This window comes from Ammospiza nelsoni, chromosome 20 (assembly GCF_027579445.1).
Source record: "Ammospiza nelsoni isolate bAmmNel1 chromosome 20, bAmmNel1.pri, whole genome shotgun sequence".
In the NCBI taxonomy this organism is placed as follows: Eukaryota; Metazoa; Chordata; class Aves; order Passeriformes; family Passerellidae; genus Ammospiza; species Ammospiza nelsoni.
In genome coordinates, this window is record NC_080652.1 from 9,885,067 (window position 1) to 9,912,108 (window position 27,042).

The 27,042-nt window shown below is 47.4% G+C and overlaps 1 protein-coding gene across 2 annotated transcripts in view; it reads left to right on the top strand.

Annotated features, from left to right (window-relative positions):
* The first annotated feature begins 4,599 nt into the window (after window positions 1-4,599).
* Window positions 4,600-27,042, top strand: part of CAMSAP1 (calmodulin regulated spectrin associated protein 1) — a 33,053-nt gene continuing 10,610 nt past the window's right edge. Inside the window, exons 1-6 of one of the 2 annotated variants that reach the window (XM_059486231.1) lie at window positions 4,600-4,777; window positions 13,264-13,426; window positions 21,661-21,923; window positions 22,110-22,271; window positions 22,908-22,988; window positions 23,934-23,966. In XM_059486231.1, the coding sequence (XP_059342214.1) occupies window positions 4,709-4,777; window positions 13,264-13,426; window positions 21,661-21,923; window positions 22,110-22,271; window positions 22,908-22,988; window positions 23,934-23,966 (771 nt within the window). In that variant the 5' untranslated portion in view covers window positions 4,600-4,708. Of the gene's footprint in view, window positions 4,778-12,457; window positions 12,608-13,263; window positions 13,427-21,660; window positions 21,924-22,109; window positions 22,272-22,907; window positions 22,989-23,933; window positions 23,967-27,042 lie in introns of those variants that run through there. The other variant, XM_059486232.1, reaches the window with a different exon arrangement.

Consider the following 27,042-nt stretch of genomic DNA (forward strand, 5'->3'; position numbering starts at 1 on the left):
AGTTTTTTGATTTATTACAAGGCGTCTGGAACCATCATTTGCAGGAGCAGCAAAGGTTTGTGGATCCACGTTGTCAATGTTCCTTGTACCTGCAGGTTGCTGGAATTGTTTCTCAGAAAGTGGGGTATGAGAGCTGCTCATGCAGAGTTTGTTCAGGAAATCCTGCTTCAGCAGCTGGTTTTGCACCTGGAAGGTATTTCTCTATTTTTCAGGAAAAGTTGCACTTGGGGAGATTGATTGTAAGGGCTTTGTGAAACACGATCTGGTGATCCCCTGGGATGTTCCAATGCCACTGAAGATGGATTTATCTTGACAGTTGTTGAATGACAAATTGAAATCTTTTCTTTCCCAACAAGGGAACCCTCATTAAGGAAATCAGCTCCAGCAAGCAGCAGCTGGTGGGATGCAGCAACTTGCACATGGCGTAACCAAAATTCCCATCTGGCTGTCGTGGTGCCAGCGCTGCTGGGGAAGATTGGGAAGCACTTCCAAGCCTTGGCCCTTTCTGTGGTGCCTTGGAGGTAACTGATGGGGGTGTAAATATGTGAGTTTATTTCTGTAAAGGGGAGAGAATCTGTAGAGTTCATTTGGGGTTTTTTAATTAATTAGCATTTTCTTCCACGTTCAGAGCAAGGAACCTGCCTGTTTATTTAGCAGCTACTGAGGAGTTCAGAGTGATTTTCATTGTGTCCCATGAGAGATGGAGGATTTGAGTGTGAAACATCAAAATGCTCCTTGTTCAGATCACGTTGTTAAATGTGGTGCTGTTAAATGCAGGTGTTTGTGGTGTCAGGCCCTAACTCAGGTTTGCTGTAATGCACAGCACAGCAGCAGGACAATTCAAAGGTTTGGCTCTCCACTAATTTACAATTAAAACAAAAAAAAATTACCTTAAAGCAGCTTGGGGATGTATCATTAGATAATGACACTTGTGAACCTGAACTTGTACAGCAGGTCTGGGCAGAGATCCACACCTTAAAGATGAAGAGGTGCTGCTGTGTGAGTGACAGGAGGGGCTGGAGCTGGCGTGTGTTTGGCAGCTCCTGGAGCGCCCTCGGCGCAGGGACGTGTCCCGGGGTGCTCCAGCAGGGATCAGCAGCAGCTCCAGCCCAGGAGCCGCCTCCAGCAGGGCCCAAATCCATCACAAAGGGTGGGAAGGGAAGCACAGGGTGCACTGGGCTGTGGAGAAGCAGCTTGGTGTTGGCAAGGTGAGCCATTGCTGACTGCACAGCGGTGTGGCAAGAGTGGTTCCCAGCGCTCCATGGGCGCTGTGCTGGTGCCATCCCAGGGCTGGGCTGGGTTTTCTCCTTCCCTGTGTTCATTCTCTCCCATGAATTCATGGTCATGGTCAACATTGCCTCTTAAAAAGGAGCAGAATATTATACAATTACCCATCAACTCCTCTGGACAGGGTTCCAGAAACTGCCCAGAGAAGCTGTGGCTGCCCCATTCCTGGAAGTGTTCAAGGCCAGGTTGGATGGGGCTGGGAGCAACCTGGTCTGGTGGCAGGGAGTGGAACAAGATGCTCTGTAAGGTCCCTTCCAATCCAAACCATTCTGTGCCTGTGAAACAGATGGAAGCAGCAGATGCTTCCCCTGGGAGCTCCTGTGCCCTGACAGCCCAGTGAGCTCAGGCCAGGCTGCCATCCCCTTGGTGACAATCCTGTCATGTGCTCTCTGCTTGATCATGCCTTTCTTTAGAATTGATTTTATTATAAGAGGAACTGGCCAAAGGAACAGCAGCTCTGGAGGCTGCTGGGGATGGTTTGGTATAGGGAAATTGAGTTTGGAGCAGAATTAAGGGAGAAAATACTTTCTCTTTCAAAAGCTTTCACTTCAACTGTAGGACTTGTGAGCTGGATGTGGGTCCTGGAAAATGGCTGGAAAGAGGGCAGGGCTGCAGTGTATGTGTGTGAGCTCAGTGTGAGTGCCAGTGAGTGTGACCTGGGCTGGGACACAGCCCGAGCCCTGCAGATCCAGTGTCACCAGGAATCTGGGCACTGCTGGGGCTGGGGGAGGGACTCCAGTAACTCGAGCTGTGCTGGACCAGACCACGCTGGACTGAAATAAACCTGGAGAGGTGACCAGCTCTGTGAGCCAGGGCTGTGATTCACATGCCTGGCAGAGAAGCTGGTGCCCAAATAAAAGGGCTGAGTTCAGAGCTGTGATGCCAGGGGGTCACTGCTGGCTCCAGCAGCGCATCCAGCTGTGGGCTGCAGGTGTGATGCAAACCCCTCATGCTGGGGTCCTGCACCAACCCTGCACCCTGGGGTGCAGCACTGCAGCTTCCCCAGTGCCACAGAGAGAGTCCCAGCTCTCCAACAGGTTTTGTTACCCATCCATCAGCAGTTGCATAAGGAGCTCTCCCACTCTGGGAAGCAGTGTGGAGCAGGAGCTGGTTCAGCTCTGGGTGCAGGATGTGAGTGGTGGCTCTGGAGGCCTCACCCCTAATCCTGGTGAGGGCTGCTGGAGCCTTTGGGGCTGTGCAGGTGTGTGGCTGCTGCTGCACCCCAAGACTGAATTATTCATGGCAGACTTGCTGTGCTTATGCATCATGTGGTTTCTTGGTTCTTATGAGCTGTAGCTTGGGCATAAACCACATTTATGTAGCTGTGAACCTCTTTTTGCCCTCTGAGGAAGGGCTGCTCCTCAGGGAATCTGTGCCCGGGAGTCCTGAAGCCACAGCAGCTCCCACACACCCCAGGTTTGGTTGAATTATTTATTGAGCTCCTCCTCGATGTGGCTGTGCAGGTCAACCCCCGGGCTGTGCTGACCCTGCTGCTTCAGCCATGCACAACCTCAGCCCCTTCCTGCTGTGCAAGGGCTGGAGAGGAGTTTTGAACAACTCTCTGGATTTCTTGGCTGGGATGAGACTTTTTGCTCTGTCCCCATGGTCTTAGTGGGGTTGAGGAGCTGCTGGACCCCCAGAAGCCCCACATAGCTCCTCCATGAAGTGTGCAAGAGAGGGGAATAGTTCAGACCTTCAAAATCATCCTTCAGAGCACACCAGGTGGCTGTTGCCATGCTGTTGGATCTGTGTTGCAGCATCCCTGTTCCATCTGTGTTTCCCCCTAACAGGAGCTGGTTGCCAGGGTGCCTGGGATGAATCACGGGGTGCTCTCTGCCTGTACCCCCCTACTCCTGGCGTCCTCACAGACAGGCACTTAACTCCCCTGCTCCCACACACTGGGAACACTCACCAAAAAAAGAAAAAATGCACAGTTCCCCCTGAAATCTGTGCTTTAGCCTCCAGTGAACCTTCCCCATCCCTCTTTCCCCTTTCCTGTCAGCGACAAGCAGCACCCACTCCTGCCAGCCCCTTTTTTTCCCCCTGCAGCAGCCCTGGGCCTGGTGCAGCCCAATCCATAGGAGGTTTGAGGTGTTTCCATCCAGGCCAGGTGTCTGGCAGCAGGACAGAGCCCTGCCTGTTGGAGCTCTGGTGCTGCAGCTCTGGCAGCCTGAGTTTCCCTGGTGCCATCACTTCCCGGGCCGAGCAGTCCCTCAGATTCCCATGGGTTACCCTGGGCTGTATTTGTAGTTTGCTGGGCTAAAAATAAAATCCCCAAGTGTTGGGTTCCCTGATCCCAGCCTCATGAAAGGAGGGATGCCCAGGAGCCCCCAGGAGGGGTCTGGTGGGGTGTTGCCTGGGGCTGTGATGCCTTGGGGGCTGCTCCCATGGAGGGTTGATAAAAGTTTATTTTTTTGGAGATGATGTAGCTGCTGCATCACTGGCTGCTCTTGCTCAGCACAGAGCCTCGTGCAGGACTCTCATCCCACTAAAAATACTTCCTCTGCCTCATCAGGCTCAGTGTAACAGAGCCTGTGAGTGGAGGGATGGAGCCATCAGTGCTCCTGGCTGTGGCTACCAGATGGCACGTGAGGAAACCCCACATGGCCCAGCTCTGAGAAAATGTGCTGCCAGATCCCCCTGAAGAACCTCTGTATGTGCAGCATTGTTTGTGCTGGTGCTGAGCCCCCAGTGTGTGTGCCCAGCAAACATTCCTGCCTGCTCCTGACTGGTTTCCAGGCTTTGGTCCCTTTTCAGCTGCCACCATGCCGGACACAAGTGCTGGGCACGGCAGGGCAGCGTTCCAGAGGGAGGATGTGCAGGAGAAACGGGCCTGAACGTGAGGGGCTCAGTGCATCCCCTCTGAGGAGAGACCCTCACCCATTCCTGGTGCCAAGGGAAGCCAAAGTAAGTAATTTCTCAACTGTTTTCTTAATCTGGGGCATTGTGAGCAGAACTGAGGTCCAAGGGCAGTATGGGGGAGCAGGATCTCATCTGTCCCTCTGGCTCTGTCCCAGTCCCACCACGCCACCAGCACTGGGCACCTTTCAGAGCCGACGTTCTCCAGCATCTTCCCCCTCCTGACTCCGTGGCTCTCCTGCAAAAAAAAAACCAAAAAAGCCAAGATCCCGGTGTGGCACTGCCTTGCGGGGCTGCATCTGAACGCTTTCCCTGCACAAAACCTCGCAGCTTTAACCAAAAGCAAAGCGGGAATTTCTGCTGCCGGCATCGCCCCGCAGCCCCCGGCCCCCTCCTCCGCATGCCTGATGTCACTCGGCAGGAGCGTGAGTCAGCCGCAGTTGCCGTGGAGATGCCGGCGATGCCGGGGAGCGCAGCGCTGCCCCGCTGCCCCCAGCCCTGCCCGGGGAGCGCCGGGCACCGAGCCCCCCGGCGCTGAGCCCGGGCCGTGCCATGGGCTCCCATGCCACGGGGAGCTGCCCCGGGACCCCCGCGACCCCCGAGGCTGCGAGGATGGCGGCGGCGGGCGGCGGTGAGTGAGTGAGTGATGCTGCCGGGGATTCACCCGTGAGGGGCTGCTCCCGGGGGGCTTTGGGCGGTTCGGGGTCTCGGAGCTGCCGTGTGTCCGCCCGGCAGGACAGACAGCGGCACCAGTGCCCCAGCCCCGCGGACAGGGGCGTCCTTTGCAGCACCCCCTTCTCCACGTGCTCCTGGGGGTCTCATCACCCCGATTCCAAGGCCAGCTGAGGGGTACGGGCTGCTCTCAGCCAGTTCTGAACCCCAGAGGGAATGGAGCCTGAGGCAGGGGGTGCTGGGCTGGCAGCAGCCTTGGCACGCGTGGGGAGCGGGCTGGGATGGCACAGCACGGGGCACCAGGGCTGGGATGGCACAGCACAGGGCACCAGGGCTGGGAAGGCACAGCATGGGGCACCAGGGCTGGGAAGGCACAGCATGGGGCACCAGGGCTGGGATGGCACAGCGTGATGGCACCAGGGGACATCTGTGGCTGGGGACAGAGGGGCCAGCCCTGTCACAGCAGGATGGGGCCATCACGAGCCGTGTTGTGTCCATCCCCAGGTACTGCTCATGGTGTTGTGGTCACTCTCCTTGCTCAGACCTATCCTGGTGTGGGGCTGTGTTCCTCCCACATCTCTGCCAACCTCCAAGGCCATTGGAAAGCGTTGTGGGGGGAATCTGGGGATGGGCACCCCAGGGCATGCAGGACCCCCTGTGTGCCCAGGTCTGCAGCAGGGATGGACACACCGTGTGCCCCTGGGCTTTGCCATCCCTGCCAGGGGTGTGGGGACCAGGCTGGCCACTGCCCACCCCTCTCCTGGATCCTGATCTGAGCTCCATCAGCCAGAGCTCACTGCCAGGGGATCAGAGGCTCTGGCATGGTTTGCTTTCCTGCTCGGTGTCTCAATTTTACACTCGTCAAGTTCATGCTGTAAATAAGACCTGGATGAGCAGGATGGAGATGTTTCAATCCCTCTGACTAATTTGTACATTCCCATATTTGTCTGGCTGCAGATTTAAGAGTGTTGGAGCATGTGCAAGCTGGCTGGGGCCCAAGCGGGTGAGGAGGGCAGTGTTTGCCTTGGCACCTCCCTGCAGGCAGGGCAGGAGGGAACAGGGCTGCCAGGTGAAGCCTTTGGCTGTGGCACAGAGCTGGCAGCAAGGGAAACTGGAAGCTGCATCCCACCAGAAAACCAGGAGCTAAAAATACTGAACGAGAATGAGGCAAAATGCAGTGGGAAGCCACTGCCCACCCCCGCCAGACCTGCTGTGGGGGAATTAGAGGAGCTTTCATTTGCTTTTGAGGCTGTTTTTGCTGGACTGAAGCACATCAAAATCACCCAGAGCGAATTTCTGTGCTGGCCCCAGGTTTATATTTGTGGAGGAACAAGCCTTGAAATCCAGAAATGGCAGCCCTGTCCTCAAAATATCCTCTGTATTGCAGGACCATAGCTCAAATCTGCCACAGGGAATGGGAAGTGCTGGGTCAGGTACATCCCTCCCGTGGCTGGGATGGATTTTCCAGGTCCTGGCAGGCAGTGTTTGCCTCTGTGCATCCCCTGGGGGACCTGGAACAAGGCAGCCCTGGATTTGTTCCCTCCCTCTGTGCAATGGGTGTAGAACATTTTGGTAAAATCACCATGTTGTAACCTTTTTGGAAAGGGTTGGCTGAGTTGGCTGTGGATTCCCAAAGGTAATGCTTAGCAGGGGATCAGGATGTTGTTTTTGAGGATAACCACGTGCCAGCTCATGGCAAGAGGAGGGCTCTGTGCCATGCTGATGGATGCCAGGCTATTCCTGTGCCAGGGATTTGTACTGCTCCACAATCCCAATGGCATTTATTGGGATGGTGATGCTGAGTATGTTCCATTTTGCTCTGGGCTCTTGCACCTTGCACAGCCAGGAGCAGGGGAAAGATGTTGTATATTGTAATACAATTATTTTTTCCTTGTTTTTTTTTTTTTTTTTTTTTCTCCTGTCTTTCACTTATTCATTAATTTCCTGTAATGTTTAAGTGGTGAAAAAGTTAGTGATAAGTCATTCTGTCTTTGCATAGTTGTACAGTTGTGGTAAATATAGTTTTACTCAAAATGTCCTTAGGAAAAAAATGCATTTTAGAAAGGAATCATCTGGGGAAAAAAATCAACAGTCCCCATTGAAACTGATTTGTTTGAGCACTACCCAAATGTAGTTGCTAAAAGTGGTTTAATGAATATAAAGATACATAGAAAGATAGAAAAATCTCATTTGCTCATTAATTAGATCATAACAACACTCAGAACCCTTTCAGCACTCACCCAGCTCGTCCCTGGGGTCTCTCTGCTTGGGGTTGCCTGAGGAATGACAAGGCATGGTGGGATGAGACTCCCAGGAGAACCTGCTGGGCTTGAGTGCTATTGACCCATTATCCTCCTAAACATAGTCCAGGGACTTTAAAAATAAATAATCTCATGGATAAAAATATCTCACAGATGAAACCCCCTCCTGTTATTGATGCGGGCACTCAGAACCCACCAGCAGCGCTTCTAGAGCTGTAATTGCTGGAGGTAACCCGAGGCCTGGGGATGGAGCATCCCAGAGCTGGGAAAGGAAGCTCTGGCTCCCAGCAAGGAAGGCAGGCAGGGTGAGCTGTCACCCCTCCCTCTGCCAGCTCTTCCCCCTGGCAATAACAGAGTCATTAATTAATGTTTGCACAGCACTTTGAAGATAAGTGCTGAACACAAGTATTCTTTTATATGTGATGGGGCTTGTCCCTGGCTGGGGGAAGCCCCTCTGTGTGAGGAGCAGAGCTGCCTGCGCTCCCTGCCCATCCCATTTCTGGGGTTTGATACACATCAAACACTCCAAGCAGCGGAAAAAGAAATGAATCTGAATAACTTGTTGCACTCATCAGCATAACAGCTGAGTTGCATATACATCACCTTTGGAATAACACGAAAGCATGAATGAAATAGAGCCCTACTACCTGCACTTCATTTGTTTTCTTTATTTACATGAAAAATGCTGCTCGTTGCCTGTGGTTCCCTGGTGCACAAGGCCTTGCCACTGCATATTCCTGCCGAGCCACAGGAGTGGAGATAAGGAGCTGCTGACAGCGGCGCTGTGCCTCAGAAACGTTCCCGTGCTGCTGGGAATGGCACTGAAGTGACGCTGCCATTACCAGGAATAATGTCCTGCTCTCTGCTCCCAGAGGCTGCCTCCCTGATGGGCTGTCACAGGAAACTACTTTGTACAAGGGAGGAAAAGACACGTGGAGCTGTCAGAGCAGCGAGAGCATGAGGAGGCTGCCAGCCCTCCCACTCCCCCTCGTGTGATGGGACCCAGGCTCCTGTCAGTCAGGAGATGTTTCAAATGTCTTCTTGACCACATCTCCTTTTCTTTCTGGAATTTCTAGTAAGATGTAACTTTTGTTTTGATCTCTGTGGTATGTTTAGGATACCAAATCTTATGGGCAGAGAGGAGACAGACCCCAGGCCGTGCCAGCGCTGGCCCCACGCTGTGACCTCGGGCTGTGCCCAGGCTCTAAGTCAATCCTGGCTGGGGATATTAAATGCTCAGCACCGGGGCAAACGAGGCCCTGCAGAACTAAGCACAGGCAAGCAGCTACAGCAGGGTTCAAAATTAGTCCAGGCTGAAAATAGGGCCCTGAGGAGAGAGCTGCAAGCAGCCAGGGCTGTGAGTGAGCATGAGCTGCTCGCTGCTCTGCTGGGGCCATCCCCAGCTCTCATGGCTGTCTTGGAAATTTTGCAAGGATAAAAGATAGAAATGTTCATTCATCTGAGTGTTTTCTCTCCCTGCTCTGCAGAGCACAGGCAGCCACTGTTGGGCAAGACTGAAGGAAAAAAAATCTCTTCCCAGAGAGAGCCACCGGCCTTTATTGGCTGCTGAGGACAAGCTGTGGCTGCCCATCCTTGGAAATGTTCCAGGTCAGGTTGGATGGGGCGTGGAGAAACCTGGGATAGTGGAAGGTGTCCCTCCCACTGCAGGGGTTTGGAACAAAATGATCTTTTAAGGTCCTTTCCAACCCAAACCATTCTTCTTCTACATAACCAGGACCTATCTTCAGCCTGTAAGTCCCAGGCCACAGCACATTTATATTTTTACACAAGATACATTTTTTTACAGCATTAATTTAGATCTGTCCTTGGGGACATCAGGTATTCTGGGAACTGATATTCTCATTCTATTTGTAGTCTCTCAATACTGATAATTGAAACGAGGTGGAAGAAACCAAAATCCCAGGCTTTTATCCAGAAAACAAGCACAAGGGTCCAGCTTTGCTACCTGCAGTGAGTGTCATATTCATGAGTGAATATGGTGATTTCTCAAAGGCATTGCCTGCCAGTAATTAACCTCAGAGCTCTGCTGGAAGACAAGCTGTGTCAGTTCACGTGTACACCCACTCAGAGCGTGAGGAATCCAGGAGACTAATAGGAAAATTATTTCATGTACAAAAGCAATGTATTACCATCTTCCAGAAGAAAAGCCTTGGAGCACAGAAAGGAACGAGCAGCACGCAAATTACAGATGAATTTGCTGCTGCTGAATATGGGAGAGTCATTTATTTTCTCATGGAAAAGGCAAACACACTCAGCAATGCACTGGTGACCCTCCCACTTTAAATGCAGGCTTTTTATCTCCAGGACAAGTTTGAGGACGCTGGTGTGGGATGATGCCGAGTTCTTGACAAACCACTTCATCATCACCCAGAAAGTTTCCCAAAACATCAGTTTTGGCTTCCACTTAAGGACATGCAAATGGCCTCAATAGCAGAGTTTGAGGGAATTACCACAGAGGAAGAAGTGGCAGCACATTCCACACAGACTGGAAGAGGTGCAGAGAGGAGAAAAAGGGGCAGAGCAAGAGTGAATTCCAAGGCCAGGATCCTCTGGGCAGCCGAGGCCTGGGAAAGGAGAGCGCTCCCCTTTGTACTTTTTCCGTTTTTTTATTCCAAGAGTTTCAGGAGTTGCGGTGATACTGGCTTGGTTTTGTGAGGGTTTTCTGTCACCTTCCTAGAGCATATTTTTGCTCCTGGTAAGTTTAACAATTGGATCCATTCTCTACCTCAAGGAAAAATATGTCAGAGGAAGATGCAGGTCAGTTTTCTACTGCTTACACCTTCACCCTCGACACAGGTCACCTGCTCCAGGAATCCAAGGGCTGTTCTGTTCCTATTGCCCAATCCACCAGGAAAATGAAAACATTCTTCTCAAATATAAGGGGATTTGGATTCGGCCTTAATGCTTAATCTAAAAACAAGAGCAGCTTGTTCTGATGATAACCCCACAAATCGAGAGCCTGTAACCACTGTGTTGAAAACCAAACCCTTTGAACAGAGATTATTAAACAACCAGCAGGTTGTTTGCAAAGACAATTTAATTGCACACAATCCTGCAATATGGAAGAGTGATGGAGGCTGGAATAACCTTTGGACACCAGATTGTATTTCCTGGTGACACAAACAAAGAATGCCCTCCCCTTGCACTTTGAGAAGACACAGGGAAATAAACGTTAAATCTTAAAACAGACCCAAATGAATCTTTAATGATTCTGAAATATTCATATAATCTACCAGTTACATGCAGCAGGAAAATAATTTATGAGAATCATAACAAAATTAGGTAGAATAAGGTCAGTCTGCTATTGTGTTGTGCAGCTAAACTTATAATCATGGTTTCAGTAGATGGATATGAAGATAATTCATCTGGCCAGCACAGGCATTAAAGGCTCGAAGCTCAATCATGCTTCACTTTTCAGACGAGCCCTAAAAGTCTCTTGTCAAGTGAGCTAATCTGCAGGATCCGGTTTTGATCACGAGCCTGGTACACAGTGGTGGCCAAAACTGCACAGAGCTTTGGGCACCACAAGATAAGCAGGATCTAAAGCTGTCAGAGAGCATCCAAGGGAGGCCATGGGGATGGCTGTGTGTCTGTGCGGGGACACGGCTGCAATCAGTGATGCTGTGGGTAACTTCCAGCTCAGGATATTCCATGATTCTACTCTAGGACTTGATCCTGTGGGTTCTTTCCAGCTCAGGATATTCCATAATTCTATTCTAGGACTCTGTGACCCCTGCTTGCCGTATGGACTGCAGGACAGTGGGAGATGGGGCTGAGAGACAAGAGTGTGTCTAACAGCAAAAAAACCCCCACATCTTGAACCTGTCACACATTTCTTGTGGCTGTTACAGATCGCGACATAAAGCAGGGAAAGAAATTCTCTGTTTGCCAAGAAACATAAGATGTGTAAATCAGGTTTTGGCCTGAAAAACTGTCTGATATCCTTTGATGGTGAGCAGGGAGTAACTCAGCAAATCTTGAAGGATATTATTTGTAATACTATGAAGAAAAGTATTGCTGGTACTTTTTGATACAAATCCAATGTTTTATTGAGCTGTGCTGACAGTAGAGAGAAATTTCAACCCTTCCTGCGCTTAATAAAATTACTGCTTTGGCACAGAGGAATCTATCAGGCACCTAAAGGTTCCCAGAGCTGGTGGTTTTAGGGGGGAGGCAATTCCTTTGGCATTTCTGTGCTTCCCTGCATCCAAAGGGGAGGTTGGGATGTGACTCCGTAGGGTGAGGATGGGGATGGGGGCTCAGCAACCCCAGTTCCACCTCCTACCCAGGAGCTGATTCCCAAACCCCCGCATTTCCCCCGGGCTGGGAGGACCAGGACCTGCCTGACAGGTCACAGGAGTGGGACACAGCTCAAGTCACTCTCATTCTTCCCATTTTTAACCAAAGACGTTCTTTCTCCATCATAACTCCCACAGGCTGGACTCCGTTTCTCCCACAGCAGCCCTGGTCACCACCTGCCCGTCAAGATGGGGTAGAGGGCAGAGCTGTGAGGGCAGAGGGACCGTGATGGTTGTGGGTGCGTGAGGTGGGGCGGCTCCATGAGGATCGTGGGTGTGCCAGAGGTGTGTGTCCCTGAGGGGCCGTGGCTCCGTGAGGGGCCGTGGTTCCGTGAGGGTTCGGGGATCTGTAACGGGCCGTGTGTCCGTGAGGGTTCGGGGATCTGTAACGGGCCGTGTGTCCGTGAGGGTTCGGGGATCTGTAACGGGCCGTGTGTCCGTGAGGGTTCGGGGATCTGTAACGGGCCGTGGTTCCGTGAGGGTTCGGGGATCTGTAACGGGCCGTGTGTCCGTGAGGGTTCGGGGATCTGTAACGGGCTGTGTGTCCGTGAGGGTTCGGGGATCTGTAACGGGCTGTGTGTGTGTGAGGGTTCGGGGATCTGTAACGGGCCGTGTGTCCGTGAGGGTTCGGGGATCTGTAACGGGCCGTGTGTCCGTGAGGGTTCGGGGATCTGTAACGGGCCGTGGTTCCGTGAGGGGCCGCGCGGGCGGCGGGGCCGTGAGGGGCGGGTCCGCGCTCCCTGCGCGCGCGGGCCGGGCGCGGTCTCCATGGCAACGGTTGCCTGGCGCGCGCGCGCGGGCGGCCGGGCACCCCTCGCGCGCGCGCACGCGCAGGCGCTCCCGCTTCCCCTCCCCGCTCCCTCCCGCCTCTCCCTTTTCCCGCCGAGCGCGCGCGCGCGCGCCCCGGGCCGGGCGAGGCGGGAGCGGCGGGAGCGGCGGGCGGGGAGGGAGGGGGGGGGTCGGAGAGAGGGCGCGGGCGCGCGCGCGGGGCGGAAGGCGGGCGCATGCGCGCGCGCGCGCGCGGCCCCGAGCGCTGTGGCAGCCGCGGCCCCTCGGCGGCGGCGGCGGCGGCGGCTGCTCCGTCCGTGCCTCTCTCACCGGCACCGGGCGCCGGGCCCGCCGAGCCTCCCCACCCCCCCCCCGTCGGGGCTCCGGGCACCGCCGTGCCCCCTCCTCGCGCCGGGGATGAGGCGGCGGTAGCGCGGCAAGGTGAGGCGGCGGGGCCTGCAGGCCGCGGCGGGCGGGGGGGAGCGGCGGCGGCGGGGGCTCGGCGGGGGCCTGCGCGGAGCCGGCGCCGGGTGGGCTGCGCCCCCTCCCCGCCTCCCCCGCCCTCGCCGCTGCCGCCGCCTCCTCCTCCGCCCGGGTGGGGCGGGGATGCGGGGAGGGGGCGCCGCCGGCCCCCGGCGCTGCTCGGCCCGGCCATGGGCGTGCGGGCGCGGAGCCTCTGCTGCTTCTCGGGGGCGCGGCGGGGGAAGGAGCCGCAGGTGCTGCCCCGGCCCTGCCCCGGCCCCGGCCCCGGCGCGGCCCCGCGGGCGGGGAGGGGGCGGCGGTACCTGCCCGCATTGTTCGGAGAGCCCCATCCTCCCTTTATCCCAGCGGCAGGTGACGGGGCTGCGCCTTGCTCCGCTGCCTCGGCCCGGGGCTCGCCGAGCCAGGCCCTGCCCTTGACAATAAGGGATGCTCGCCCCGGGCTCCGATGCCTTTTGATTTCCGAGCGGCTTTGGAATCGCTACATCAGCCCTGCCGATGGAAATCCCGAAGGATGCCGGGCCTGTTGTGTGCAGCCTGGCCAGCCCCTCTCCTGTGTGCCTTTAGAATGGATCGTCGGCTCGTGTAAAAGTCTCTGCCTTTTGTTTTTGTTTTAGATGGTGGATGTTGATGTTTGTGCGGGTGGAGATAGTACCAGAAGAAAAATGGATGCTCTGACAGATAGTGCAGTTGAGATTGTCCCTTTGGAGCTCTATGATTCAGCCAGAGCAAAAATAGCTGCTAATCTACAATGGATCTGTGCTAAAGCCTACGGAATAGGTAAGATCACCTCCGTCAAGAAGTCATTCTTGATTTTGTTCTTGCTTTTTCTGTCTCCCCTGCTGTTTGAGGAGTAATTAAATTTGGCTTTGTTTTAAATATCAATAATATGGCAGCCTGTTCTCCTGTCATACTGTATCTTTGCTGATACCTTAAACAGGAATAACGGGACTGTATGAGATGCCCTGAATCAGCAAAGCTAATGGTGAATGCTCCCAGATGGTGCTTGGCAAGAACTGCCTGCCTCAAAATGTTTAAATCCTTGCTTTAGCTAAGCAGACTTTGTTCCACAGGGCTTTATGTCACTGCTTGCAGGCCCCAGGTCCCTCCAGGCTTTAGGTTCTTCCTTGTCTGGTCGTCTTGGCCAACAGATGCTGGGACCTTGACACCCTTTGTATGCTCAGTTAGAAGTTCTTTTATATCACATTATGATTTTACATTCAAAATGTTCTAAAAAACAATCCATTTATGTTTAGCAACATTCTTCTTTTGTGGAAAGAAATGTTGAATGAGCAGGTGTAGTTGGGGCACTGTGACATTAAAGAGCAGGTTGTAGGGGATAGAGGAGCTCTTCCTTCCCTCACATTGCCATAAACTTTTACTGTCAAACGTGGAAAAATAAATATTCTTGGAGTATATTTGTACAGTGCTTTCTGGCGGCTGTTGAAATATGCTCTTTTGTTTTGAACTAGATCTGTCTCGCTGTACAAGATGCATCTGGAGTTTAAGTAGCTTCATTGTGAAGAAATGGGATGCAATACTCAGAACAAAAGATATAATAAAAACGTGTATAGAGTCTTGTTTTGGAAAATGAGGTGGCCCTGTTAATCTAAGTCTAATTCTCCAAACTCATAATATGCTTAATGGATTAGCACTGGCTTACTTGGTGACAAGGCTGAAGAAAAGTGGTCCGTTCCTGCCATTAAATATTAATCCGTGCTGGAATATTTTTTATCAATTATTTTTCTTCTTAAACATTTCCAGCCCTGTCAGTGTCTTCCTCATCTTGGTGATTGTGGGCAAAAAAAAAAAAAAAAATAATGGGGTTTACAAGCAACAAGAGGCAAAAAAACCCCACGGATCAGATGATGTCTGAAAATGTGGGAATTTGGGAGGGTGTCAGTGGAGCACTGATAACTCAAAGGGACAGAACAGCCCTTCCTGCTGTAAATATTTCTCACTTACTGGAATTGTTTGTAACATTTCCTGAAACTTTTTAGCCATCCCTGATAAAACAGCTGTTCCAGACCTGGGGATGCACTATTTATGTTGTGACTTTGTGTCGAAGGAGAGCTGATCCTGAATGGGCAGGGGCTGGCACGGATCCTACGCTGCAGAGAGAGCTCGGTGGCCTCGTGCTGCTGGGTGGTGTCTGCTCCAGCACTCAGGGCTCTGTCTGAACCTCTTGGACCAGTTAATTGCTTAATGGCAAGTCTGTTTATGCTCCTGACAACACAGGTTGTAAAAGTATTTGGCTTTCCTGTGACTAAAAGCCAAAAAGAATCGGCTTTTCCCATGGCAGAGCTGGGATCTCTGGCTGCAGCAGCCTCTGCCAGTTATTCTCCTTGCAGTTAGGCTTCTTCACATTACAAAGAACAACATTTAAATGCCACAAACAATAGGAAAAAGTCATTTTTTCCCCATTGGTGTCTGTGTGTGTCTTAGCAGGACTGTGGCCCGTGGAAATGTAGTTTGATTTTTGAAATGGCTCCTGCAAGTCTCTGTCACATGTTAGCCATTACTGCTACAATAGCATTGCACAATCCCTAGAAATTTATAAGCCTCTTTAATTCATAGAGAGATGGGTTTAAGAAGGTTTCCTGTGTGATTATAATTTTGAATAATACTTGAATTTAACACATTACTTGTCATCTCTCAGGGTTGTGTTTTAGTTTTAAGATATTGGCTGTTGTTCAGTGAGTCTTGGGCAGCTACAATCAGTTGTGATTTTATTATTTAAAATCTCACTATGCAGATTAAAGGGCTTGAGGACTTTTTATTATTTTAGACTTGTTTCTGATTATTTTGGTAAAAAAAAGCTTATCTGTTTGTAACATTTAAACACTTCTGTTCTGAAGTAAATCTTACCAGGTTTCCATAACGGCCTTCAAGTGAATGAATATTTTTCTGAAATGTTAGATTTGGATTTGATTTGTGAATTGACATAATTTTGTGCCCTAATCCTTCAAATTCTGGCGCATTTCATTTTCATCTGAGCTCAGGTAAGGCTGAGCTCATGGTGAAGAGTGGAAAGGGTCAAGACCAGGAATTTGATGCTGGTGTAGACTGTTACTGAAAGTCATTCATCACTGCAGGTTCTATCTGCAACTGTATTTCCTCTTTGCTCCTAAGGGATATTTGAATTCTCAGCTTCTAAACTGGTATTTAAATACGAAAATTCTTCATTCATCCTTTGTTTTTTTTCCTCAAGGACAAATCACTGGGAGCATGCATGACAAACACTTTGAAGTCCTAGTTTGGGCTTTGTTTTATTTGCTAATACAAGATGATGCATCCTCCTTATTTTTTTTTTTTCACCTTCTGGCCATGAAAAGAGAATTTTGGTAGCCAAACAACGGAGCAGCTACACAAACACTGCCAGAATTCTACACAAACTCTTCTTGCACAGGAGCTGGGCTGGATGGTTTGTTCCTGGAAACCTGCAGCTCCTGGCTGGCACAGATGGGCTCCAGAGGGAGGTCCTGCAACTGCTTGTCTGGGTTCCAGAAGGCAGAGGGGAAGGAAGGGTTGAAGGAAGGGTTTTCTCCACTCACTGTCATCCATCTCCCCAAATAAATCTGGGAGTACTGACACAGATCATCTCACCCTGGGCACATCTGGAAACCTTCTGTAGCCTGGAAAGGTTCTGAGTCCCTTTGGCTGAGACAGTGGTTTGAGAAAATGGAGTTTAATTAGACCAGAATTAGCTTTTTTTCATCCTCAAACTTTGATGAGAGCCCAACAGCCACTTCAGGGAATTGGAACTCCTGATGTTTACAGGGTTGAGGAGCAAAGCTGCCACTGAGAGTGGGGAACTGCATCTGACAGAGGGTGAGTGTGGGAGGGCTGGGGAGCCTTGGCAAGCCCTCCATGGGGAGATCACTTTTCCACAGTGTTGGAATGATCCAGATTGCCAGGCAGGAATGAGGCCTCACAGCAGTGGGAAGGGGACATGGCCCTTCAGCCCCCCTGGAGCAGCAGCAGTTGGAAAGAACAAACTCAGGGTGGTTTCATTTGGTACCACTTGGGAAAATGGACAATGACAATGAAAAATCCTGATTTCTCAGCAGATTTAATGTGGCACTAATTTATGTGTGGAAATTATGTTTTCCATCATCATGGCTGTAATATTAAAATTTAGGTATTGAAGGATATGGAATTGTCTCAGTGTTCCAATCTTTCCATAGCAGATATTGTTGGTTCTGTAAAACAATGTGCAAAATTGGGATTTTTCAAAAGGGACCTGATGGGTTTTACTTATTTATCAGGGCTGGGAGCTTTACATAGTTTCCAGACTTAATGCTGACAGTAGCTTGAAACCTTTGGCATGGTGCAGGCAGGAGAGCCAAGCCAAGGACTAATGGAATGCATTGGAGGGGAAATGCAGCTTTGGTTTTTTTGGTCTTTCAGTACTTTGAATTTGCTTGCTAAACAAGGTTTTACAGTGCTGTAATAGCTCCCCACAGTTACCAGCTGGTAGAGGCAGTGTGAGGATGTTTCCTGGGTTAAATTCCCTAAATCCCTGCATTCCCTGCTTGTCTTTTGTCAGGCTCATAGTAAAAATCCTTTTAAGAGAGCTGTTGTGTTTAGCAAATATTAACAGTTAAACATTTGTTTCTTGAATTGCTCCTGTTTGATAAACACTGAGTGTTATTGTTGAAGTTTACAGGGGTGAAGGATCCCATAATTATTATTTTGTTTCTTCTGCTTTATCCAGGATTGTGGCTTTATCCTTGATCAAAAGATATGGTAATAAGTGCAGTCACTCTCCCAGCAGTTTGCAAAGCCTTTAGCTTGGGGTTTTCCTGCCTGTTGTATGTAAATCTTCATGTGTCCTGTTCCAGATCACTTACAGGCTTTAAAATTCAGTGCTGTAATGAGAACCAACACAAAATATTTATATTCTGGTGGTCTTAGTGCTGAGAAGGTGGAGTTAGTGCTCAGCCTGGCCATTCAGCAGTACTGAATAATTCTGGGAACAGATACTGATACTGATGAAATCCTCCTCAGAATGTGAATAAGCTCCGTGCTGTTTACCAGGACAGCTTGGCTCCCTTTCCAGGTGAAACCAGTTCTTCATGCTTCTGCAGGTAGAATAACATCTGGGCTGGATCCACCTCTCAGTTCAAGGGATAAGTCAAATTTGTTCAGATTACTGTATTTTTGTTTATCAAGTCAGAATCTGGTGCTTGTCTTTGAACAGGTTTTTGTAAGGGAGATGATAAAGAAATGCTCCCTCCCCTGAAGCAAGGGGAGTCTGGCAATAATTGTGTCTCTGACAGTTGTTGTAAGTTAAGTTATTTTTGTAATCCTCTCAAGGATTTTTTTGTACTTGAAGATTTATACTCAGAGCTGACAGTTTTTGAGATACTAGAACTCATTGATACCATGGAACTGACCAAAACAATGGCTGAATGAAAAATTTCTATTGGAGGCTTTTTATAAGCAAAATATAAGGAAATGATTTAATTTAATCTCCTTTAGTATGATTTGTTAAACTGCTGAAGCAGAAACTTTTCTAGCTACAGCTTAGATGTTAATTTCTCAGGAGTTAATTTTTTGTGTTGATTTTCTCCAAAATCCAAGGCATAAATGTGTAAAAACTCAATTTTTAAAGAACAGAACTTTTCTAACCTCCAAGTTCAGTTATAGGTCATGGAAAGAAGGTGCTGGAAAAGATGCTGATAGAAACTGGGGCTTGGAAAGCCTGGGACATTTTCTTCCAAAAGAGCATTGGTACATTCTGTAGTGACACAAGCACAAAGCCTGTGACACCTTTGGTTTTTCTGGTCCATAAAAAGTGAGGAGGAAAGGCACCCATGATATCAGGGGCTGCTTTGTGGCCATGGTGTGTGATTTAATTAGCACTGGTAAATCTGATGGGGTGTAGCTGTTCTGAAAGTGACAGGGGATTCCTGGGATTCCTGGCAGTGTGGGAATTTTGTCATTTTTAACGGGTTGGAGAAGGAGCAGCCCTGGGTGCTGCAGGTAAGGATAATTAACAGGTGTGAAAGGTAAGATCAGTGTCTCTAGTTGCACTTTCAGATGCAGATTTCAAATATTGAAGACACCTCTCAATTAAAGCTCTTTTTTTGTCTGTTCTGTGTTACCCCTTTTGAGAGAGCTGCATTGAGTACAGGACATCAATTCTTTTTGGAAGTTTCCCAACTCAGAACTGTACACTTACTTAGCATCCTGTTTTCATTACAAGTTTTCCTGCCATTTATTTCTCTTTTATTTGTGCCTGTCACTGTCCAGCCTGAAATAAATTTGAAATAGTAAAGTTAGTATTGTAACTCTTAGGCTTTGATGTGGTTTTTATATCTTATTTTTTTTGTGGATCATTAGTCAGGACATAAATCAGCTACAGGACTGTTCCTATGTGTGACAGGCAGAAGTGTTCTATGTACTAATGTGAAAAATAAACCTGGGCAAGTGTTTATAGTGAAATAAGTTGCAATTATGGGAGGATTAATGTTGATGAATAACTTCCTGGGATAGTAGGAAGTGAAATTATTAATCCTGGTACTAAAAGTTCTTCCCACCCAGCCCTACCCTTAATCCTGGTCAATCCAAATCCATTCAGTCCTTAAGCAGTTATATGGAGATCAGAAACATGAAATTAGAGGAGTCTTCAGTATAAAAGAAAAAGATTCCAGGTTTGTTGACTGGGCAGGTTGAATGACACAATATAAATTGGGATTTTTTTTCTTGTTTTTTGTTTGTGTGTTCTGGGTTGTTTGTTTGGGTTTGTGGTTTTTTTAACATATTGATTTCTGTGACATGGAATCTCCTCACTAAGAACTAGATCCATTTAGTGCTAGAAAAGGCTTTTAAAAATCATTGAAATGGAGCTGCTTTAATCAGAAATTGATGTGGGAGCTCTGCCTGCCCCTGTCAGGGGGCTCAGCTTGCATGGCCTCTCCTGTGTTAGTAATGTGTGTGAGGACCCCAATGCTCTGGATTGCTGCCCTGCTGGGCGTGTCAGTGCTGCAGAGAATCCTTTTTCCTTGCTGTGTTACAGTCTATAAATTAATCCCAGTCTCTCTACCTTGTGGAGAAGGGAAAATCCCCAGGAAAATCCAGACTGAGGGGCAGGAGGGATTTCAGGGCTCTTTGTCCACAGTTCCAGCCCCGTTCCAGGCAGTCACCTCAGTTCCTGAGCTGGTGGAGAGCAGGTGTGGGAACAAAACCCCTCATCCAATGCTTCAGATTGCAGACTTTTTAGAATTTGCTTTTTTGTGTGTGTTGTTTTTAAAAAAGCCTTTAAATTTTGGAGTGGTGCTCATGCTCTGCCAGAGATGTACAACCTCATGGATATTTTATGAGCTTGTATTATTTCCTTTCACAAATAATTCTAGTACAAAGCAACGTGTCTTTGGTTGTTAAAGGTGTAGCTGCTTGTGATGAACTAAAATGTTGAATTATATGAGCTGCTTTGCATTTGGATTTTTGCATCTTTCCTCACTCTTTAGAAATGGAAGCTCAAGTTCTCTATCTGGAAATGGGAATGGCCATTAACTGGAATGAGCTTTCAACAGCCTTTGATTTTAGGTCAGGTTGACTAATGTTAAGAAGATTAAAAATATTTGATTTTATTATGTGTTTCACTAAAAATGGACAGCCATGTTAACAAATGCTACTTAGGTGGTGCCAGTGGGTTTTATTTTGTCTCTTCCAACCACCTTCAGTGGAAAGTCACGTTCAGTGTCAGAAAAAGGAAAAATAATTATCTTAATTTTTAAAAATTTCAGAAAGCTTTTTAAACTTTCTTCTCATTTTGAAAAAGGACCAGCTCTGTCTGACTGACAGGAGCTGTTAGACAACACTGGTTTGCTGCATATTTTTATCTAAGTGAGATGTGGTTTATGCAATAACACTCTGTCTCCATCCCTCTTCATGAACACCAAGTGCTCTGCAGTATTAATTATTGTGTGCCTTATTTTGCAGCTCAATGTATGGGTAGGAGTTTCTTGGAATGGGAAAATTTAATTATTCTGGAAATGAGCTGAATGAAAAGTAAATATGCTGCCAAATTAATAATTCTTTTAAGTATAGATGTATATATTTAAAATGAACTGTTTAAGTGACTTTGGGGAAAGATATTCAGAGTGACTGGATAGCATCAAATAGAATTTTATGTTTGAAATTTAGGAAATGTCAGGCTTCTATTAAGACAATACACTTGAGGCTAGAAAATATTTTTCTTGGAGCTGCAGACTCTCATTATTCCTGCTCAGTTGTTATAAAGATCAATAGCTTCCAGGCTGATTACCCAACATGAGGAGAAGGATTTATTTTGGGATATAGAGCAAGGGATGGATTTGGGATGTCTTGGACATATTTAGAGTGATTGGAATATTGGTTGTTGTTAGTGCCTTTCTCTCCTGCCAGCTCTGAGCTGTGCTGGGAGTAGTAAAAATGTGTTTATGGCTGGTGGTGTGCAAGGGTGAGGCTCTCTGTGTTGCTAATTTTAGCTTCTTCTGAATTACTACACTCAGGGTCTAGGATCAGTTTGATAAAATCCTCATACAACTTGTGGAAATTGGGCCAAGGCAGAAAAAGATCCGTTTTAGACTTGGTTTAAAGCTCCTGCTTATTCTGAATGGAGTGGTTTTGCTTCCTAGGCTTGAATTATTTAAAAGCTGGAAGCTGCAAGAGTTTGATTAATTCTCTTGACAAAAAATAGATAATTAGCTGGTTGTTTTGTGAAATGTTCAAGGTTTTAGTCAGATATTTTGGTCTTTTCCTTCTGAATTGCCAAAATTCATTAAAAAATTGTTGCCTTGGTTTAGAGACCCTGTTGGTGGTGTAGCCTTGCAGTTCTCCAGTCGCTGTGCACGGATGCTTTGGGATTTTGCTGTGAAGATACCCATTTGAACCTTGTCCATCTGACACCCATTTTAACCTGTGATCTAACACGAAAATCCCAAACAAAATGTGAATCCCACTCCCACGTTGGAGTGCCCACTCCTGGTGACAAGCCCGTGTCACTGCTCTCTCTGCCCTTGCAGACAACGTCCCGGAGGAGCTGAAGGACCCGTTCTACATCGACCAGTACGAGCAGGAGCACATCAAGCCCCCGGTGATCAAGCTGCTGCTCTCCAGCGAGCTCTACTGCCGCGTGTGCAGCCTCATCCTCAAGGGGGACCAGGTGGCAGCTCTGCAGGGACACCAGTCCGTGATCCAGGCGCTGTCTCGCAAGGGGATTTACGTCATGGAGAGCGATGATACACCTGTGGCTGAGTCTGATCTGGGCTCTGCACCAATCAAAATGGTTCGCTTAATTAAATCCACCTAATCATCGTCTTTTTATTTAACGCTAGTTAAGAGCTCTTCACTCCATTTACTATTTTAATTTCTGGGTCGTTAACCTTAGCAATGTTTTGGTTTAAATACAGTTAGAACATACCGTTTTTAAAAGGGATTTTATTTTCCAATCCTCTCTGTTTTCCTCTTTCAGAGTTCTCATATGGCAATGATTGATGCCCTTATGATGGCCTACACTGTAGAAATGATCAGCATTGAGAAGGTGGTTGCCAGTGTCAAGCGTTTCTCTACATTCAGTGCCTCAAAAGAACTGCCCTATGATTTAGAGGATGCCATGGTTTTCTGGATTAACAAGGTAAAATTTACTTTGGGAAAAGCCTGCCTGTCTTTTCTTGTCACCTTTCAGATTTTTAAAATGGATTCTGGTGTGTGTCTTCCTTTCTTACTTGTGCATTTCTACCATTCCTTGTACTTTAGCAAGTATCTACTTTCTAGCATCCCTTCTACTTGTTTTTCTTAGGGAAGGATAAAGCTGGTAAATTTAAAAATAAAGAAGATAATCAGGAGCTAACTTACAAAAACTTTGAAAAATAGATTCTTTATTCTCAGAGAAGTTGCTATGAGGTGTTTTTTTGGTTGGTGGGGTTTTTTTTAGGTGAAGCCTTGTTTTATGCTAAATAAGAGGATGGACTTAACTCTGACTTGATGGAACATTTAACAGAAGTGCTGGAATTTTTCCAAGGGCAGCAGTTAAGTTACTCTAATTCTTTTGAGTGACAAGAGTCACATTCCAAAGGGAATGTGTCCTTGCAAACCCAGGATTGTGATTTCAGCTCTTTCTGACTTAGACTTGGTCTAGAAAACTGCTGTGCCATGCTTTTCTATGAACTTTTTATGTTTGTAGCATGAATTTACTATTAAAGTAACAGAAGCAATGAGGACACTTGTGGAAACATATTCAGTTGTATTTTAATTCATTTTTCTCTTTTAGGTGAACCTTAAAATGAGAGAGATAACAGAGAAAGAGATTAAATTAAAACAACAACTAATGGAAAGTCCAGGGCATCAAAAGGTAGAACAAATTTGTCTTCGGTTGTGATATTGTGTGTTGATGATGAATGGATTTAAATATCAGTATTTTCTTTGTCAGGGAGGTATGAGGGCTCCAATCCTCAAAAGTGAGATTTTCTGCATGCACTTTGTTTTGTCTCTGTCATCAGTGCCCTTCCCTGCTTTGAAGCCCACTGGTATCTCCTGACTTTCCTTTAAGTTTCAGTAGGATGAAAACAACTTGTTTCAACTAAAATAACCTGTATCAACTGTCTGTGGGTAAATATGACTCAGTTTTCACAGCACAAAATATATGTTATATATTTTGAAAGCTCTTGGGGCATGTTCTTTTTGCATGTTCTTTTTCCAGTGTGTATTTAGGGACTTATTCAGGTTCTGTCCAGGAAGGATACTCTTGGCATTCAAATGTTATATGTGTGTGTTTGTAGTTTTTTCCAGCTTTTTCCCTTGAAATTATATTAGAATGCACTAATATTGCAAACTATAGCACACTTTCATTTCTGGAGAATGTCAAATAGGTCTTTCTCCAACATAATATCTATCTGAACTCCCAATCTGTGATGTCATAAAACCTTAAATTACAAATAACATATTCTTCCCTCAAATTGGCATTACTAGGCAAAGGGCTCAAAGTGTGACCTATGAACAAGGCACACTTTAATTTTCATGGTAGTGGTGAAGGTTTTTTATGTGTCTTTTATGGAAAATAATATCCTTCATCAAAAAAGAGCTGCTTAATTTACAAGCTGATCTGTAGTCTAAGGTTATTTGACCCTATTGGCTATTGGGTCTCATTTGGTATCTTTAAATCTAAATTTCTAGGCTGCAAGGCCTCTGAAATATGAAAGTGTTTGTTGCTGAAGTGCATTTAAGTATTACTGCTTTTAACTTGCATTGCTGATGTTCCTTTCCTATTCCTACGTTCCTTTCCTTGCTTCCTGAGCAGTCTCCTTCCAAATGGTATTGGAAATTAGTACCTGTAAGTGAACTACTTTTACACCAGTTGTCATCCACAAAACCATGGCTTTTTAAACTTCTCAGAGTGTTTGCTTCCATTGCAATGCTTCTCAGCTGCTCTCTGAAAAACACCTGTGTGAGCTTTGGGGTCATCAGGCTTTGTTTCCATGCCGTGCTTTTTGCATACTGTACAGCACACAGCATACTCCCTTTGCAGCACCTCCAAATTGCTTCCACACTGCAGGACTCAGGGAGCTGGAGTAGCAATAAAAAAATAGAAAATTACCAGTTGAAATGGTTGCATTTACTGGGTTTGGTGTGAGTAGGAGCTGATGACAACACTCAGGCACTGAGGTGAGAGAAAAGCTGGGCAGCTTAAAGGGCTGCCTAATCTTGGAACCCATAGTTAAGATACTCAGATGTTTGTGCTTAAATAATGCTCTTACACTGCTCCTGCACCTGCTCTGCTGCAGATTTGTGAATCTGTCAGAGCCAGAGCACTGCTGTTCTCTGAGGTGGGGCAGGAGATGGGCCAGCCCAGTTTGCTGGGATTGTGTGCTCAGTTAAGGAGCCTGGAGCTGGCACAGTGGGAGGGAAGGCAGTTTGCACTTTGTAACAAAATACTCATTTTTCTTTCTGCTGAAGTGTGAAATTGGAATATCAATTCCACTATAAAATTTTAAAAAATCCCAAACCAACAAAATTGTGCTTATAGAAATCCTGCTTTATTTCAGAGATTTTCCTTTGTTCCTTTGCTTTCCTCAGCTTTGATGCCTTTTCTCCTGCCCTTGCAGGAGCTGGTGTTACTCATTTTCTCTCTGGGAAGATGAGCTGTTGTCTCAGTTGTTAATTCCAAAGGGCAGAGCACTTGGAAAAGGCAGGTGTGATCAGGCAGCCTCCCCATGATCCCTCTGCCCTGCCACGGGGAGCTCAGTCCCACTGCAGCCTCCTAATCCTTTGTTTGAGCCAAAACTTTAAATATCTGAAATTAAAGGAAGGAGTAAACAAAGGTCGTCTCGCTTCTAGTCCACTTGGATTTTAATGGTTTACTTGCAGGTTTTGCAGTCTGTCAAAGTTGTTGCCAGGTTCTGTCAATTCTGTGCTTTTTTATTTTGTGAATTTTTTTTTTATTGGTTGGAATAGAATAATCTCTATTTCAGTAGCACTGTTTCTGCAATTGCTGCATACAAATGTCATTCATTGTATGCATGGGCAGGAGGGTTACAAACCACAACACTTGGCTTAGAAAATAAGGAAGAATTTAGAATTTTCAGTGTAAAAGACTGAAGGGTTAAGAGAATAACAGCTGAGGAAAAAAAATTAAATCCGTAAAAACCCCCTTTGATAAATGTGTGGGGTTTTTTACCAAAGCCAAAAGAAACAAGGAATCTTTACAGATTTTAGTTGTTGGTATTGACTATCATTGATTTAAATTCCATTTAAGCCTATTGGAAAAGAAATATTTTTATCTACTTTAACTACAGGAGGAATTAAAGTTGTAAAAGAATTTCTGAAGGTTTTTTTTTTAATATGCTTACTTTAAGTGAATAAATGCTGACCCTTTCAAGCTAACCAATTTCCCTTGGTGTGCACACTTTTTCTACCAGACTTAACAACCACATTGCTAGTGCATAATGGATGTTGCTGATGCCTTTGATTTGTTTCTTGTTTGAATAATCACCATCCTATATCTCACTGTTTCTCTCTGTAAGCCTGATCTGATGCATGCCCTATCTCACTGCATGCTGGAGCCAGTGGAATATGCTCGTGTGGTACAGTATGATTCCCATCCCATTCCATCTTTGTGCAGTGCTCCAGGCTGGGGAAAAACCCAATTTGCACCTGGGAAAAGGACAGAAAAAATAACATTAGCATGCAGAGATAGCTTTGAGTTCCTTGGGAAACTTGGGGTAGCGTATGCAAAATAAAGAGAAGAAACTGGTTCTCATTGCTCCAAGGGATCTTCATTGCTCTGAACAGATTTTTTCACAGCCTGTGCCATCCTAAACTGACACCTAGGAGTGTGTGTGTGTAGAGCCTTCCCAGGCTGGCTTGGGAAGTGTAGGATGTTGGTAATACCCAGCTTTCCTCTGATGACTCAGTGTGTGATTGGTGTGTCTGCACAGCAGACAGGAGATTCTGTTCAATGCCAACGCTCTCAATGCCCTGAAGTGTCCAAGGGGTGTTTTCCCAGCCCTGCCAGGTGTTTCTGCCAGGCCCTGCAGTGCATTCTGCTTTTGCTTTCCCACCTGCTTTGCTGCTCAGTTTAGACACAGCCTCCCGTAGTGTGCGGATGCTCAGGAAACAGCAGCCCTGGAACTTGCAAAACTTGCAAGAAGCAATGCCAAGATTTGTTCTTCAGCTGACTGCCTTTGGCAGCTCCAAATTCCCTGAGGGCTGCAGGGTGCTTTGCACCACAGCTTGATTTTGATCTCTAGTAAATCAAGGGGAGTTTTGCTGGGGATGTCAAGCCTTCCTCCTGTCTGACTATTTGAAAAAGGTAGTTTTTATTTTTGCACAACACCTGTGTTGCACACAGATGTGCCATGCTCTGGTTCCCTCTGAGAGAACTTTGCTGTCTGTGGGCACAGCAGCAAACCCATGGGTGTGGGTAAGGTATGAGAGATCTCCAGCCCCTCAGAATAATTTTTGCTGTGTTTTGTTTCTCCCAAGCTTTAAGTGTTCTCATGTAGTTCCCCATGTCTCTTTCTTTGGATCTGCTGCATTCATGCATCTGTGGGGAAGGGTTTTGAGTTAAATTGATTATAATAAATTAAAATGTGTGAAAGAAGTGAGGAATCCAGCAGCACAGATTGCTCCTGGCCATGAGGAGACTGAATGGCAGGTGAGCAACCTGCCCCAGTGCAGGGGGGTTGGGTTAGGTGATCTTTAAGGTCCCTTCCAACCCAAACCATTCTAAGATTAAATGGAAACACCATTTCCTTCAGAATTGGCTTCCACAGGGAGAAAAGCACAACTTTGCCAGCTGGGTTTGACTTGGGGCAGAATGGCAGAAAGGATCCAGCGAAAAGAGTTTTCAGTGCTTAACACAGATTCCTTTTTCTTTGCTTTTTTGGGGTTTTTTGTCTTTTAGCCTC